Source organism: Benincasa hispida, unplaced genomic scaffold (assembly GCF_009727055.1).
Source record: "Benincasa hispida cultivar B227 unplaced genomic scaffold, ASM972705v1 Contig459, whole genome shotgun sequence".
Taxonomy (NCBI): domain Eukaryota; kingdom Viridiplantae; phylum Streptophyta; class Magnoliopsida; order Cucurbitales; family Cucurbitaceae; genus Benincasa; species Benincasa hispida.
The window spans coordinates 7,487-22,530 of NW_024064864.1; the positions used below are offsets into that span (position 1 = coordinate 7,487).

Genomic DNA, 15,044 nt, shown 5'->3' on the forward strand with positions numbered 1-15,044 from the left:
AGAGAGCAAAACACCATTACTGTCAAGTACAAAAGAAACAAAAGTAAAAATGATTAAATATACTTATTTAAAGAGAGATTTTAAAAAATAAAATAACAAAAGAAACGTTTTAATTTTTTTTGCTATTTCTATAATAATTTGATATTTTTTTTTATATGTGAACAACTTTATATTTAAAATTAAGGATACATAATTAATCTTAGTTTTTTTTTTTTTTTAAAAAATATGGGTTAAATTACCATTTGATTTTCAACTTTCAAAAAAGTATTTAAAAAGTCTCTAAATTTTTATGTCTAATAAATCATATAATTAGAAATGAATGTTTAATAATTCAATAACTTTCAAACTCATCAACAAATATTAAAAAATTATAAAACATTTTATCGAATAAATTTAAAAAATATAGTTTGATGAAGCCCTAAAATTTTCACTTTTGTATCTAATGAATCATTATCATTTAAAAAAAAAAATGAACTAAATTAAAATCTATTATACACACAATTAAAAATTCAATGGATGTTAGTGGAAAAAAAATTGAAAATTTATTACATATTTTTAACTGTAATATTCTATATTAAGGTACAAAATTATAAGTTCATAGACCACCTGAACAATTTTTTAAAGGTTAATGATCCAACTAGTCATTTTTTATTTTATATTTATTATTATTATTCTTGTAGTCTAATTTTGAGCTTCTGGCTCTTTCAAATAATGTGATATATCATCTTAAATATTCTTTTAGCAATAAATAAATAATAGATATTTGTAATTAAATTTTAGAAGTCAATGTTAAACATGATGAAGTAGTAGTAATCATAAATAAATAAATAAATAATAGATATTTGTAATTAAATTTTAGAAGTCAATGTTAAACATGATGAAGTAGTAGTAATCATATTTTCCTTCTCACATGCTTCATGCGTGTTATAAGGGTGTTAAAATAAACATTCATTAATATACATTATTTATCAACGTTAATTTTAACCTAATGAAAAGGTCAATACTATTTATTTAACACAACTATATTAATAATGAGTATTACACATGCTAAATTAAGTTGATTTAAACACAGTTTAGGTAAATAAAACACAAATATTATTCTAAAAATTAATAGTTCAATCCTTTATCTCACGATTTTTGAACTAAATGAAATGAGAAAAACTCTTAAATTTAGCTAAAATAATACTTAAATTATTGTTAAAATATATTAAACTAGCTATAAGAATACTTTGATTCTTAGAAAATACGAGAGTAAATACTCAAATCCAACCATAAACTCAAAGACACTTACACACAATACTATACATAATTGTTCATCTTCAAACAACAAACATCGATAGTATGTTAGTTTCTAAATTTTAGTATGTAGCAATTTAGTCTTTATGATAAATGTGTTTTTAAAGACCTAATGAAGTTTATAATACATGTGTATTGATATATTGACAAAAAATTAAATGTATTTATAAACTATAAAAACTAAGTTATTATTTAACAAAAAAAAAAAAAAATTTGATTTTGTTGATAGACTAACTTTTTATAAACTCTATATGAGATTTGATTAAGGTTACATTGAGTTTGTTTCTTGTCCACCGCCAATCGTGGTCGAACAATTTTTTTTGCCTTCTCTTTAATTCCACTTCTTTTATTTTCCCTCTAATATTTTACTTTAAATAAAAAGTAAAAAGTTATTGAAAATGATTTATTTTTTAAAACTGGAATTTGGAAAAGTTGAAGCTTTTAAACTTATTAGAGAAAAATGGTAGTTTTAAAGAATATCTCATTTCAAAAGAATAACCTTTTTATTAAAAAAAAAAAAAGCAAAAAGCTCGCACTTATCTTGAAATAAAAAAAAAAATATGTTTTACAATACACCTCGTCGAAGTGCCATCTATTCTAAACTCAAAACTTTCAAATTGAAATTTGTAGAACAAGAAATTTGAATTTAGAACATGCTGATGTTCCTTTTTATTTTTATATGATTACAAAATTATTTAATTTAAATTTATAAAAGATTTGATTCAAATTTAAAAAGCATTTGATTTAAATTCAAAACTTCTTAGTCAACCCCTTTTTCTTTATTTTACCATTTCGATCTCCAAATTTCAATCTCTTCCAAGTTTTAAATTTAGAATAGATCACACATTGGAGTGACGAGGTGTATGAAGAAATTAGATCGCATCTTTAATTTACGATCTTTTATTATTTGTTTTTTTTTTTTATAACAAATATCAGTATTTTATCTTATTTTTTCTTAAAAAATGTTACATCTTCTTGTTTAAATTTAAAAAATAATATTTTAAAATAATCTAAACAATCAAATCAATAATTTATTTAAATTTAATATAAATTTTGTGTGTGTTATTTTATTTCATTTGCGGCCTTAGAAAATTGGGGACAAAAATATAAAAAATATTCACGCTCCTGTTCATTCAAACATCTCATCTTGGCCTCTTCTTCATAACAATCCCTTAGTTAAATTATTTGTTTATCAAGCAGAATCTCAAAGCGACGCGACAGTGGGGCTGACATTTTTTCTCCTACCAGAGAGAGAAAAAAATTGCTGTGACTTGTGAGCTTCGAAGAAATTTGATTTTTGAATGCGATTGTCCTTTTTCATGTCTATTTCTGTTAAAAAAAGCTCTGGTACTTCTTCCAATTTTTTCAAACTTCGGTTTCTCAATCCTCTGTTTCTGTGTCCTTTCCTTCTTTTTCTGTTCATAGCTTCGTCCTCTTCTAGAGTGATGATTTTTCGACCGTTTTCATCCCATTTCCCCAAATCAAGAACCAATTTGGCTTCTGGGTTTTCTTGATTCTGTGAATTTGTTTATTGGGTCAGTTCCCCCTTTTAAATTAGAGCAATGGGTCTTCAAGATCAAGTGATTCAAGCCCTCTCTCTCAATCACTGCTGTTCAAACCATTTTTAGGTCACTACAAACAGAGGAAAAATTCAGGGTCTGGTCTGGTTTTTAGTCAGTAGCTCATTTCTCACTCTTTGCTTTGAGAGAGAGAAGTTTGAGTTGGGGTTGGGTTTCTTTTCTTGAAGAAAAAGTGTATAGTTTCTGAATCTTGAAGGTTTGCCCTTCAAATTTCCCTTGTGCTTGCTTTTTACTTAGTAAAGAAATTGGGATCTCTTACCTTTTTGGTCTTTTCTATTGTGTATAACTAAGTTTTTGCTTCTGTGGCTGGATGTTTGTTTATCTGGGTTTTGATGGGCTTCGACGTGTTCCTTACAGGTAAAGGAGAAGCTGAAAGACTAGGGAAGGGGAAAGTATTTGGTGGCTGTTTTTGTTAATCATGCTGGAGATCTTCTATTTCTAAAGCAAATCAGATCAGTTCAAGGTATACTTCTGGCTGGACCCATTTGAAAAGAAAGCAACTTTATTTTTTCATTAAAAACAACTCAAGATTCCTACAAATTTGTTCATTAAAGAAAGTAAAAAGTCCAAACATTGTATTATCTTCAAAGTGAAGTCTCTCTTTCAAGCCAAAATCCGCTAGTTTCCATATGATATAAAATGGGAATGAAAATGGATAATACAGCTAAGATAGACTCCTCCAACTCATCTCCTTCTTTCTATGTAATTTGAGGCATTAACTATGGATGGGGACCAAATGGCAAAAATAACTTGCTAAACAGGACATCTTCCTGGTCGACGAATGAAACTATGCCTCAGATCTAGACAACCTGAATGGTCCTGTTGTTTCTTCAAGTCCTTTGTTTTTCTAATGTTTAAGGGTTGTGTCTTAAATGCTGACTTCTTTATTGGACGGCTCTGGTGCTGGTTAGCCAAATTGCTTTCCCTTTCAGTCACCTACCTTCTTTATTTATAGTAAAACTTTTATATGGATAGGGAGAAGATGGGATTACCCATGCGGCAGCTATACATTACTCTATTGTTGTGTTTTTTGGTTGTCTGTTCATTGTTTTCAGCCCAGTTTTTGAGCTTTTATTTGATCATACAAGATTCTCGAAATTCTTACTATGTGCCTATTCGAATTTTCTTCATGGCATTTCTTTAACCCTCAACTACAGGTTTTGTTTTTATATTGCAACTGCTGCAATGCCTTTCTATGCGAATATTGTTGTATTTTGCCTTTTTGTCCTTTGGGTCATTGCTTAAACCGCACTGTTTTGTCTGAATTTGTCCTAATACTTTAGCCCTGTACTGCTCAATTCATATCCAATTGGAGAATCATGGTAGAAGATAGTATGAAGGGACGTCCTGGAGACTGTCAGTTGACTGAAGATTGGTTGTTACATGCACATGAGCTGGTTCCACTGGCACTACAAAAGGCTAGGGAGGTCAAAGTGTTTCCCGGTAGATGGAAGATGATTATTATCAAGATGGAGCAGATCCCATCACGTTTATCGGATTTGTCTAGCCACCCCTTTTTCTCCAGGAATGCTCTCTGTAAGGAGCAATTGCAAGCTGTCTCGAAAACGTTGGAAGAAGTAATTGAATTGGCAGATATCTGCGTGCAGGAAAAATACGAGGGGAAGCTTAGAATGCAGAACGATCTTGACTCTTTGTCTGGGAAGTTGGATTTAAACTTGCGAGACTGTGGCCATTTGATCAAGACAGGAGTGCTAAGTGAAGCCACTTTGCCCCTATCTGTAACTGGTACTTTGACTGAACCTGAGTCTACCGACCATAAAAATGTGAGGGAATTGCTTGCCCGGCTTCAGATTGGGCACTTGGAGGCCAAACACAGAGCTCTTGATAGCCTTGTCAAGGTCATGAAAGAGGATGAAAAGACCGTCTTGGCCGTCTTAGGACGTAATAACATTTCTGCTCTAATCCAGTTGCTTGCTGCAACATCTCCCTTCATTCGTGAGAAAGCAGCAATGGCAATTTGCTCAATTGTGGAATCACAGAATTGTGAAAAATGGCTAATTTCGGAGGGTGTTCTGCCACCTCTCATACGGCTTGTTGAGTCTGGCAGTGCTCTTTGTAAAGAAAAGGCTGCAATTTCCCTCCAAATGCTATCAATATCAGCTGAAACTGCCCGTGAAATTGTTGGCCATGGAGGAGCTCAGCCACTGCTCGAGATCTGCCGAACAAGCAATTCTGTGGTGCAGGCGGCAGCTGCATGCACTTTGAAGAACATGTCAACCATTCCTGAGGTTAGGCAATCTCTAGCCGAAGAAGGAATCATTCCAGTAATGATAAATCTCCTTGGGAGCGGAATTCTCTTAGAATCAAAAGCTTACGCAGCCGAGTGCTTGCAGAATCTCACTGCAGGCAGTGAAAATCTAAGGAACTCTGTGATTTCAGAAGGTGGCATACAAAGTCTATTGGTTTACATTGATGGCACACTCGCCCAGGAATCAGCTATTGGAGCAGTGAGAAATCTACTCAGCTTAGTTCCGACCGAAGCTGTAACATCTCTTGGTGTTCTTCCGTGTTTACTGCGTGTACTTAGAGGAGGATTGTTAGGTGCTCAGCAGGCAGCTGCATCAGCAATCTGCGTGGTTAGCAGCTCACCGGAGATGAAAAAGATAATCGGGGAAGCGGGGTTCATTCCTCCACTAGTTAAGCTGCTTGAGGCGAAGTCAAACAGTGTCCGGGAAGTGGCGGCGCAAGCAATCGCAAGCTTGATGACACTGTCCCAAAATTGCAATGATGTGAAGAAGGATGAGAACAGTGTTCCAAATCTTGTAATGTTGCTTGACTCAAGTCCTCATAACACAGCAAAGAAATATGCAGTTGCCTGTCTTGTAAATCTTGCTTTGAGCAAGAAATGCAAGAAGCTGATGATTTCACATGGAGCAATTGGGTATCTCAAGAAACTTGTAGAAATGGAGGTTCCTAGTGCTAAGAAGCTATTAGAGAGATTGGAAAGAGGGAACTTGAGTATTTTCAGCAGGAAATAAACAAAAAGCGGAGGCGTTACGTCATATGCTCTAGATCAAATGCTCAAGTTATTTTTGTTGATCTTCACTGTTCTAATCGTTGCGGAATGTATATATTCGAGTATGATCGAAAAGAGCAAACCGGTTTCCTTGTTTTTGAGGATCTGACTGAACAATTGGCATCAAGAACCCTCTTATCTCTTCTCTATTTTCTGTTGGTACATTTTGTGATGAATTTCAAGAACAAACTCTGGATTTCTATCTGTATTTATTTGGATCCAATAAATTATATTAGAAATGCTCTTTCTGAGGAAGCTGACAAGTTATGGATATTTAAAGAGTTTGCTTTTATTTACTTTTTTTTTAAAGGTCAAAAAGGACAAATTGAATGTGGGATCAAATCTGAAGGCTGAAAAAGGTTGTTTTCACAAGGTTTCTGCAGAATTTCACCTGCACCTGCAGCATATGTTCCAAAACTTTTGATAAAATCTCTCTCTCTCTCTCTAACAGTACACATAAAAACAAATAATTTTTGTATACCGTCCCAAAAAAACAAAACAAAAAGAAGGTAATTTTGTAGTATATACTTCCATGTATACACATTATAAAATAAATTTTTAATTATCGTTACACTTAACATTGTCTTGTTGAGGATATTCTTCTCTTCGACTTCAAGGGGTTTTCTTTTTGTAATAGGATTACTCAGGTCCTTACACCGGTGGAGGTTCGGTTTCATTGCAATTTCTTTTGTAGGTCGTCTCTTCTTAGTGAGGGGTTTGAAGGGTTTTTTTTGGTGATTGGTTTGAGAGAGAGTGTCCTTTATTTTATTGGAGAACATTCTTTGTATCTAGTTTCTTGTTGGTTTAATTTATTTTATTTTAAAAATGTAGTGGACAATAAATAGCTATAATTATTATTTTAATGATGAAAGTTTCTACACCTTTCTACTTTAATTAAGACTATTTAAGTGATATCTTATATTATTAAGTTAGTTTATTACAACAAGCACAAAGTTTGCACCTTCAACTTCGAAATTAGAAGTTTAATTACCTCACTTCTTAGCATGACAAAAATGTTTTTTTTTAACTGTATCATTGATAACTAAAATTCAAAAAAGTCAAAATAATCCCTCTATGATCTTTTAACAAATAAAATATCATTTAGCAAAACGAAACCATTACAACGTGATTGACATTTTTTTTCACAGTTGAATGCAAAGAGAAAAGTACCTTAAATTTATATCTATTAATTATCAAGGATCATACAGATTATTGAATCTACTTTTAAGAGCTCTTACGAGATAGCCACATTGCAACAACTTCAAGTTCATCAAATAATTTTTTTTAAAAAAATTATAGTACTACGAAAATGAGATAGTGCTCCTCTTCATTAAGATTTTATATTTATAAATAATTTTTAATAGTAGTGATTCATTTTACTTCTAAAAAAAAATATTGCCTTGACAATCAATCAATGAAAATAGTATCAATATGACTACAGTACTGAAAATTTTCGCTCGAATTTTTATTTTTAGTACTATGATAATGTCTAGTCTTTCGATCTATATTGTGAGATGTCGTTAAATGCTATATTATTTTCAAGTTTTTCTAGCTGACATGGCGGTTATGTGGATAGCTGCCAAAAGGGTTGCGATATTTTTGTTCGCATGTCTCCGATGGAAGAGAACCAATCACGCCCTTATCACTCTCTCTTTATCATCATCTTCCATTAGCAGGAACACGGAAGCTGCTGCTGTTACTGAGAGCCTCAAATCCCACCCTTAGCAATACAGAGCACAGGAAACGAAGAAGAATTCACAAATATTGTAAAATTTATTATTCTCAGCTTTTTCTTTGTAGTTATATCTGATTTAGAGTCCCATTTCTGTGATTATCTGTTCAGGTATTGGAGACCCAGATGGGTTGTTTTCAATTTAAGCATGGTGGTTGTTCTGTTTTCTTTCATGTTCTTGTGGGTGTTTTTCTTCATTGGGTGGGAGTTTTCTTAGTGGGTATTTTGAGGCAATCCTCTTTCATTCCTTAGTTTTTGTGTTGTTGTTGTTGTTGTTCTGGCCAAGACGCTGTCCGATTGTTGTAGGATGGTTAGATTTCTTTGTTTCTTATGAGTTTGAGGAGAAAAAAATGATGGATGGTTGAATTCTTTTCACATAATTTGCTTCTGGTTAAGCTGGAAAGAGAGGTTTATGGAAGCCAAAACCATCCTCACTGTGAATGAACTTACATTTGTTGTTTTGCTTTTTGGTTCGGAGTTTCAATTCTTTGCTTGTTGAAGCGGAATGGGCTGCTGCCATGTCCTATTCCTGTTGTTGTTTCTTTCCCTTTCCCTTTTTTTTCGTTTCTCAATTCCACCGTAATACTGCTGTCTAACATAGATGTGAATTCAAAAATTAGTATGCTCCTAATAACTATCCGATAAAGATACATAGTAACTTTATAATTTCTCTCTTATATATTCAACGGTGTAAAATTGTAAGATGCAGTGTGGCGACTATTTCCAATCATTTCAAAATCCTTGAAACAAATTTTCTAGCATATAATGTTCAATATATCATATAGGATAACTCCACTGCAAATATATATACACTTGAATTGTTTATTTTAGTGAAGAGCGGCAAACTGGCAATGAAGATGTTTCATTATCCTCTGAACTCCCAGGCTCAAGGAAAAAAAGAGTAGCAGACGATCACTTTCAACTATTGGCTAGACAAAACAATCCTTCCAAAAGCTCCAATTGTTTGGAGAAAAGCATGACCAATCTTGAACCTCATCTGAGACCAACTTTGGGAACACCTCTAGTCCTGTTCAAATCTTATTTTGAGGTGCACTTTATGAACGAGCTCAAACACCTTTTGAGATGTTGAAAAGTTCAAGTGGTGACTTGATCATAGAGGCCTTCTAGAACTCTAACACTAACTAATATAAAATAGCCACAATCAAGGATTGCACAATTCTGGTGTAGAACTGCAATTTAATCCTAAATATCACCCAAGATGAGCCCGATGGTGTACTCTCCCAGCTTGCCTGATTAGGACCATATTAAGTCCTTTCTAGGTGAACCCAAGTTCCTTTTGAAACTTAACTCCATAGGGTCACCGCCATGTTCAAATGACGTGTACATTACTTCCCACTTAGCTCACTCCAGCTTTAGATTTGTTATGGGCTTCTGTACCTTATAAAATTTGCATGTCAAACATAAGTTGTTAGAATGCTATAGCTTGCACTGAGCTTTCTCTTTCTTAAAATGCCACCTGAATTTGAAATCTGTATTTTCCCTTTGAAGGTGCATAAGTTTAAGAGATGAGCACATTGGATGTAACCAGAGCAGAACTTGCGCTTGTTGTTTTGTATCTGAATAAGGCTGAAGCCAGAGACAAGATATGCAGAGCTATACAATATGGCTCTAAATTCTTGAGCAATGGAGAACCTGGAACAGCACAGAATGTTGATAGATCCACTGCCTTAGCACGCAAAGTCTTTCGTCTTTTCAAGGTTAGCTTTTCATCATATTTATACTGCTGAAGAATTTGGCTCGTTTTGTTGCTGTTCTGTAACTTCTGTTGCATATTTTGTATAGCATCCTTTTGATTAGTCCTTGTATAGATAGAGTGCTTTCATCAACCTAATGGCTGCAATAAAGAAAAAACTGTGTAGGCTGCCATTCCAAAGCATCATACCTAGCTTTCCATTCTTGACCATGTAGAGAAGTAACTCATTTTTATTTATTTTGGTGTTCATCTGCAGTTTGTCAATGATCTGCATGGACTAATCAGCCCTACTCCCCAAGGAACACCTCTACCCCTTGTTCTTTTAGGGAAGGTAGGCATTTATGAACTTTTATAAGATAGCTTCTTGTAGCATTCTTATTCAATTCCTATCCTAACTCGAGGCTTCTTACAGTCCAAGAATGCTTTGTTATCGACTTTTCTATTCCTTGATCAAATTGTTTGGCTCAGTAGGACGGGCATCTATAAGGTACCACTCAAATTCCAGTTGATTATTGACTTTATGGCTATTACCAGCACTGACGTATTGCATTTTTTAAAAGAACAAAGAACGCGCGGAGCTGATTGGCCGGATATCACTCTTTTGTTGGATGGGTTCATCAATCTGTTCCACATTGGTTGAGGTCAGTGTTTTCCAATCTGTAAATGAATTGAACTCTCTCTTCCACATGATGCAATTGATATCCTTTGTCTGTCCTTCATGTTTTAGCTTGGAGAGCTTGGGAGGCTTTCCTCAGCAAGAAAAAAGCTGGAGAAGGATCTTAAGAATAGGAATAAATATGAAGTAGGTTTGCTTATCCCTCTCAACAATTAACTAATATTTTACTGTTTCCTTCTTGGAACACCCTTTTAATTGTACTGTTTTTTTTGGTGTATTGAATGAATCTAGGATGAGAAATACTGCGCAAAGGTCAAGCAATCGAACGAGCGGTCCCTTGCACTGATTAAAGCCGCCATGGATGTTGTTGTTGCAATTGGACTACTTCAGTTGGCACCTAAGAAAATAACTCCTCGCGTCACTGGAGCATTTGGATTTGCCACCTCTTTGATATCATGTTATCAGGTACTCGCTGATTCTTCATGAACATCTCCTTTTTCAGCATGGTATTGGTGTCTTTTCAACACTACCATAAATTAAATGCAGCTATATATACACTAAAAACAATCTATACAAAAACATGGGGAGAAAAACAGTACTATGATATTTTAGATTTTTGAAGATTCATGCTTATAAATGTTGTAAGATTTGTTTTTAGAAAAAGGAGTTTACTAAATGTTAATGATAAAAAACTAAAATGGATTTAAATATTTGAAACTTTAGGATCAAAGTTGAATAAATGTGAAAACTGAGGATTTTGGTCCATAAATTCCCAAGTTTATTCTATTTTAGCCCCACAACTTTTTTAATCTCTAGCTTTCAAGTTTTAATGTCTGTTTTCATCTCTAAAACTTTTTTTTTTGGTTTAGAAAAGAACTATTGTGGTCCTTGCTTTTGTTTTAATTTTAACAAACTAATGAGGTAGCTTTTAGTATATGTAGCAGTATGTTAATGTGAGTATGATTTTAAGCCAAATAAGTTCGAAATGAACATTAGGGAAAATGGATTGAAGCAAGGACCTAGATGATTGTTTTTCAAAAGTTTAGATGTTAGTATAGATATTTTGAAAGTTCATGGTCAAAATATAACAAACTTAAAGTTAAATAACTAGTATAGATACTTCTAAAGTTTAGAACAGATTTTGAAAGTCGAAGAATTAAAATGAGATATAAACTAACATGGTTCATTTATCATTCGATCATGTAAGAATTTCTATATGTGTGAAACTGGCTGTTCTCCAATGGGAATGCTTAGATTTGTTGTATTATTATATTTTATGTTTGTGAGATGCAGTTGCTTCCATCAGCACCAAAGTCCAAGGCCTCTTAAAGAAAGAAACTCCTTGCTACTCAAGAGCATGAATGTCATTTAAATAATTATTTTAACGTGTAAAAAAAAAAACAGAGATATTTACTGTAGTACCTTGCTGCATTCACTGACTTTAAGGTGAACCTGAAATATTTATATATCTATTATATATAGTTTTTTCTTTTTCATCATGAACGTTTGTAATTGGTTGTGTGTATTATAAGGTCTTGTAGATATATAAATGAAATTCATGGTGAGATTATAAAGTTTAACTCTTGCTTGTAGATTTGTAGTGAAGATGAGAACAGAAGATGCAAATAATTTTATAATAGGTCTATTAACTTTCGATTTTGTATCTATGAAAGTGAAGTTTTGAGTTTTAAAAAAATTCATGAATATATTTGATGCAAAATTGAATATTATATTCTTATTAGACATGCATTTCATTTTAAGCCAACTAAATTTGTCTAAGCTTTAAAAATGTTGAACCTATCATAATTTTTCAGGTAATTCAAGTTTCTTAGGAGACGTTTAGCACACGGAGTAGAGTTGAATTGATATTTATTATAGGAGGATAGTAATTGGGAAAGTGATGCGAATAACGAAGTGAGAAATGTGAGTTAACGTGAATAACGAAATAATAAACCTCTTTAATAATTGGTGAACCAAATGGTAAGTAGATTTTTTTTACCCACCCAACCCAACCCAAATTGGGGATCAAACACCCCTTATGTAATAAAACATCTACTACTTCCTCCTTTGATAATATTATACTTATCTTCTTTAATCAATTTCTTTATGATACTTAAAACATTTGAATTCATAGTCAAGTTTCGAAAAGAAAAACACATTTGAATATTATAAACATGTAGATTAAAAACAAACCATAGATAAAAGTAGTTTTTAAAAGCTTTATTTTAAAAAACCAAAAACTAAATTTAAATCTTCCATGTTTAGCTATTTTGTTCAAACCCTACTACTATTTACCTTCAAATACAAAAATCATTTAGACCCAAGTTCCCATTCATTATTTCAAAAACTCAGCTAAGGATGCATTCAGAACCCAAGAGAGTAACAAAAAGTGCAAATGTAAAAAGCAAAATATTGTTTTAGAGCGTGGGGTAATTACTACTCATATTATTTACTACACTCCAATATTATGAAGCAACAAAAAAAGGAGCTGTGCTTTTTCACATTCATATATACACAAACCAGCAAAATATAGCATGCACAGATTATTTGTCAGTTTTGGATGATTGGGATTCAGTTTTAAGGCAAAGGTAGAAAATTACAAACAACAATCTTCCTCTTTTCTTTTCTGGGACAAGATTTGATTCAAGCAACAAAATCTTCATCTGATTCATCTTCTTCCTCACCCCATGCATGATACTCATCATGAACTACATTTCCCCGAAGCATATTCACAATCTGTCGCAATTCGATTACTCGTCTCCCCAAATACGTGGGAAGGATTGTGCGTGGCTCATTGTCAAGCATGCTTAATTTGTTAAAACTCTGCGCCTGACGGTTACATTTTAAAATAAACTGCCACGAGGGTTCAAGAATTTCGATATCAAATTCAGGTGATAATGATCGCCCGATAACTTGAACATGAGAAACACTGCAGGGGAAACACGAGTTGTTAAGACATCATCAGAGGAAGGTGCAACATACTGTCTTAATACTGCATACAAAAGTATTAGATAGCATGGTGAGTTGGAAATTGCTCTCCTTGCCAACGACATCTCATGTAAAGAAACCAGAGCTTCCATATTGTAGTTGGGAATTCATCGCGTATTACAATTACCACAGGCTATCCAGAATGAATGTCTCATTTTACAGATGAATATGTTTGTCTTCATCAAATGTAAAAGACCAGATAACAGCAAGGTTACTAACAACTTAATGACTTCAAGCACATTCATCCAGAAATAGGCAGCCTAGATAGAACTTAATAGTTCATCACGTAAGGAGTTTGCATCAATCACCCAAAATTATTGTAGAAATTATTATTGCTCGTATCAGCATTGTATGAAGCGAAGTCAGTAGCACAATTGGTAATTGGCCCTTGGGAATTATCTTGGTTTGGTTTTGGAGGTAACACTAAAAAGGTGAATCCCTGGAATGCTGTTTCGAGGTGCTAGTTTCAAACCCCAAAAAGATGAAATGTTGAAGAAAAAAAAATTGTAATCTAATTTGAAGGCCAAGAAGGCCATTTTTGGGGTTGAAGAGTTGGAGAAGCCGCTTAAGAGAGTCATGGTTACTTCACAAAAATTCTACTAATAAGACCATATAAACTTGTAGAGTAGAAGAAAGTTACTAATCATAAAGGTGGTCGATACCCTTGGGGTGGAAAATCTTGGAAGAATAGTGGTTTGGTCTCCAAGTGGTTCTACACGTTTCTTCTGGAAAGAAATCTGTGGCACAGGCACTCAATTGTTGCTAGTATTTAAGGAAAGGATATTGGTGGGGTAGGTTGAAGTTTCATCACCACACAATTTAGGCCTCAAGTCTATAGATGAGTTTTGGAATGACAATTGGGCAGGGGATAGCTCTCCTAAAAACCTTGTGCTTGATATTTCAATTCTCCCCTGATAAAAAGGCTCTGGTGAAAGTTTGTTCGGAATCGGGTTGTACGCTTATTCTTGGAGAATTCTCAACTTTTAGTCCTTTTATGACAGGAAACGTCATGATGTTTCCACCATGTTTTATATCCTAAACTGCTAAGATGTCACCAAAATATCAATTACCAAGATGTTATTATCAGTAGAATTTTTGTGAAGTACTTTTATTTTCACTGTCATGGGTGTTTCTTCTCCATTAAAGATCGTCCAAATCCATTTTGAGTAAAGGAGTGCTTTGAAAAGTCTTTAGTGCCTAGCCCTGGGAAGTACTAACACATGACATCTGCATTGAAAGAGAAATCCTAATCTTCAAAATTTCTAACTTGCTGTCTATTTTGCCACAAAAAGGGAGAACTCAAAATTAATTGTTATTTCAATATTTTCTGGTTTGGCCCTTCTGATGTAACATTGTTGGGGCAGCTTTTTTTTGGTAACTCTTTCAAGCTAAAAGGAAATGTGCTATGAAATTGTGCAAACAAATGAAATGGCTGTTTGGGAAGTCTGGCAGGAGAGAGAACTAAAACCTTTTGATAGTCGTACTGCGCTTGATCCAAAGATGGTTTCATGACTCAAACAAAACATCATTCTTGTAATATGTAGAATCAGAGCCCTAACAATCTGATAGCTGATGAAAGCTGGAAACTGATAGAAGATATCAATTACTGATATGTAATAAAAAACATAATTTCATTGTAAATTGAAAAACTAATGCCAGATAAGGTTCAAGATCACAGACATGGTGTTATGCTGCATAAATTACTAGAACCTGAAACTCTAACCCTAGGTGATTGACCCAACTAAAATATAACAAACGCTCCAATAGCAGAGCGACAGGCACTTTGAAAAGGAAATGGAATTTGACAATAAGAGAACACAATGCATTTGCAAAGCATAGACTTAGGCGTACCTGAGCCATTGGATATTCTGAGAAGTATACGTCCATATAAATATTTCTTTTGCAGATCCACAGTGTGACTCCCCAACCAGATCACTCTATGATCCATGACATGTTTTAAGTGACCAAATCGAAAACGCACAGCTTTTGCTGAGTATATAGGTGAACCTAATTGAAAAAATGCTGGACAAGAAAATAGACATCATCAAATAACCAAACAATGTAGAAGGTGAAAAGACTTT

At 33.6% G+C, this 15,044-nt stretch overlaps 2 protein-coding genes and 1 pseudogene across 6 annotated transcripts; 2 read left to right on the top strand and 1 right to left on the bottom strand.

Moving 5' to 3' along the window:
- The first annotated feature begins 2,422 nt into the window (after positions 1-2,422).
- On the top strand, positions 2,423-6,168 carry LOC120069532 (vacuolar protein 8-like). Of its 4 annotated transcripts, none has more exons than XM_039021310.1 (3): positions 2,423-2,569; positions 3,234-3,339; positions 4,160-6,168. In XM_039021310.1, the coding sequence occupies exon 3, from the start codon at positions 4,196-4,198 to the stop codon at positions 5,873-5,875; it is 1,680 nt and encodes a 559-aa protein (XP_038877238.1). In that variant the 5' UTR covers positions 2,423-2,569; positions 3,234-3,339; positions 4,160-4,195; the 3' UTR covers positions 5,876-6,168. The 4 variants fall into 4 exon arrangements, with proteins under 4 accessions (XP_038877238.1, XP_038877240.1, XP_038877237.1 ...); XM_039021312.1 differs by having other exon boundaries at positions 4,192-6,168; XM_039021309.1 differs by lacking the exon at positions 2,423-2,569 and adding an exon at positions 3,027-3,072.
- A 1,316-nt stretch (positions 6,169-7,484) lies between these two features.
- Positions 7,485-11,484, top strand: LOC120069534 (peroxisomal membrane protein 11D). Of its 2 annotated transcripts, none has more exons than XM_039021314.1 (8): positions 7,485-7,756; positions 9,155-9,363; positions 9,616-9,690; positions 9,772-9,846; positions 9,920-10,000; positions 10,087-10,161; positions 10,267-10,440; positions 11,269-11,484. In XM_039021314.1, the coding sequence occupies exons 2-8, from the start codon at positions 9,172-9,174 to the stop codon at positions 11,302-11,304; spliced, it is 708 nt and encodes a 235-aa protein (XP_038877242.1). In that variant the 5' UTR covers positions 7,485-7,756; positions 9,155-9,171; the 3' UTR covers positions 11,305-11,484. The 2 variants fall into 2 exon arrangements, with proteins under 2 accessions (XP_038877242.1, XP_038877241.1); XM_039021313.1 differs by having other exon boundaries at positions 7,486-7,679.
- Positions 11,485-12,400: 916 nt separating this feature from the next.
- Positions 12,401-15,044, bottom strand: part of LOC120069531 — a 7,791-nt pseudogene continuing 5,147 nt past the window's right edge.

Coding starts and splice junctions, on each gene's coding strand:
- LOC120069534 (XM_039021314.1), top strand. CDS start 9,172: ATGAGCACATTGGATGTAACCAGAGCAGAACTTGCGCTTGTTGTTTTG. Junction 9,364..9,615: donor AAGTCTTTCGTCTTTTCAAG/GTTAGCTTTTCA, acceptor GTTCATCTGCAG/TTTGTCAATGATCTGCATGG. Junction 9,691..9,771: donor CCCTTGTTCTTTTAGGGAAG/GTAGGCATTTAT, acceptor GGCTTCTTACAG/TCCAAGAATGCTTTGTTATC.
- LOC120069532 (XM_039021310.1), top strand. CDS start 4,196: ATGGTAGAAGATAGTATGAAGGGACGTCCTGGAGACTGTCAGTTGACT.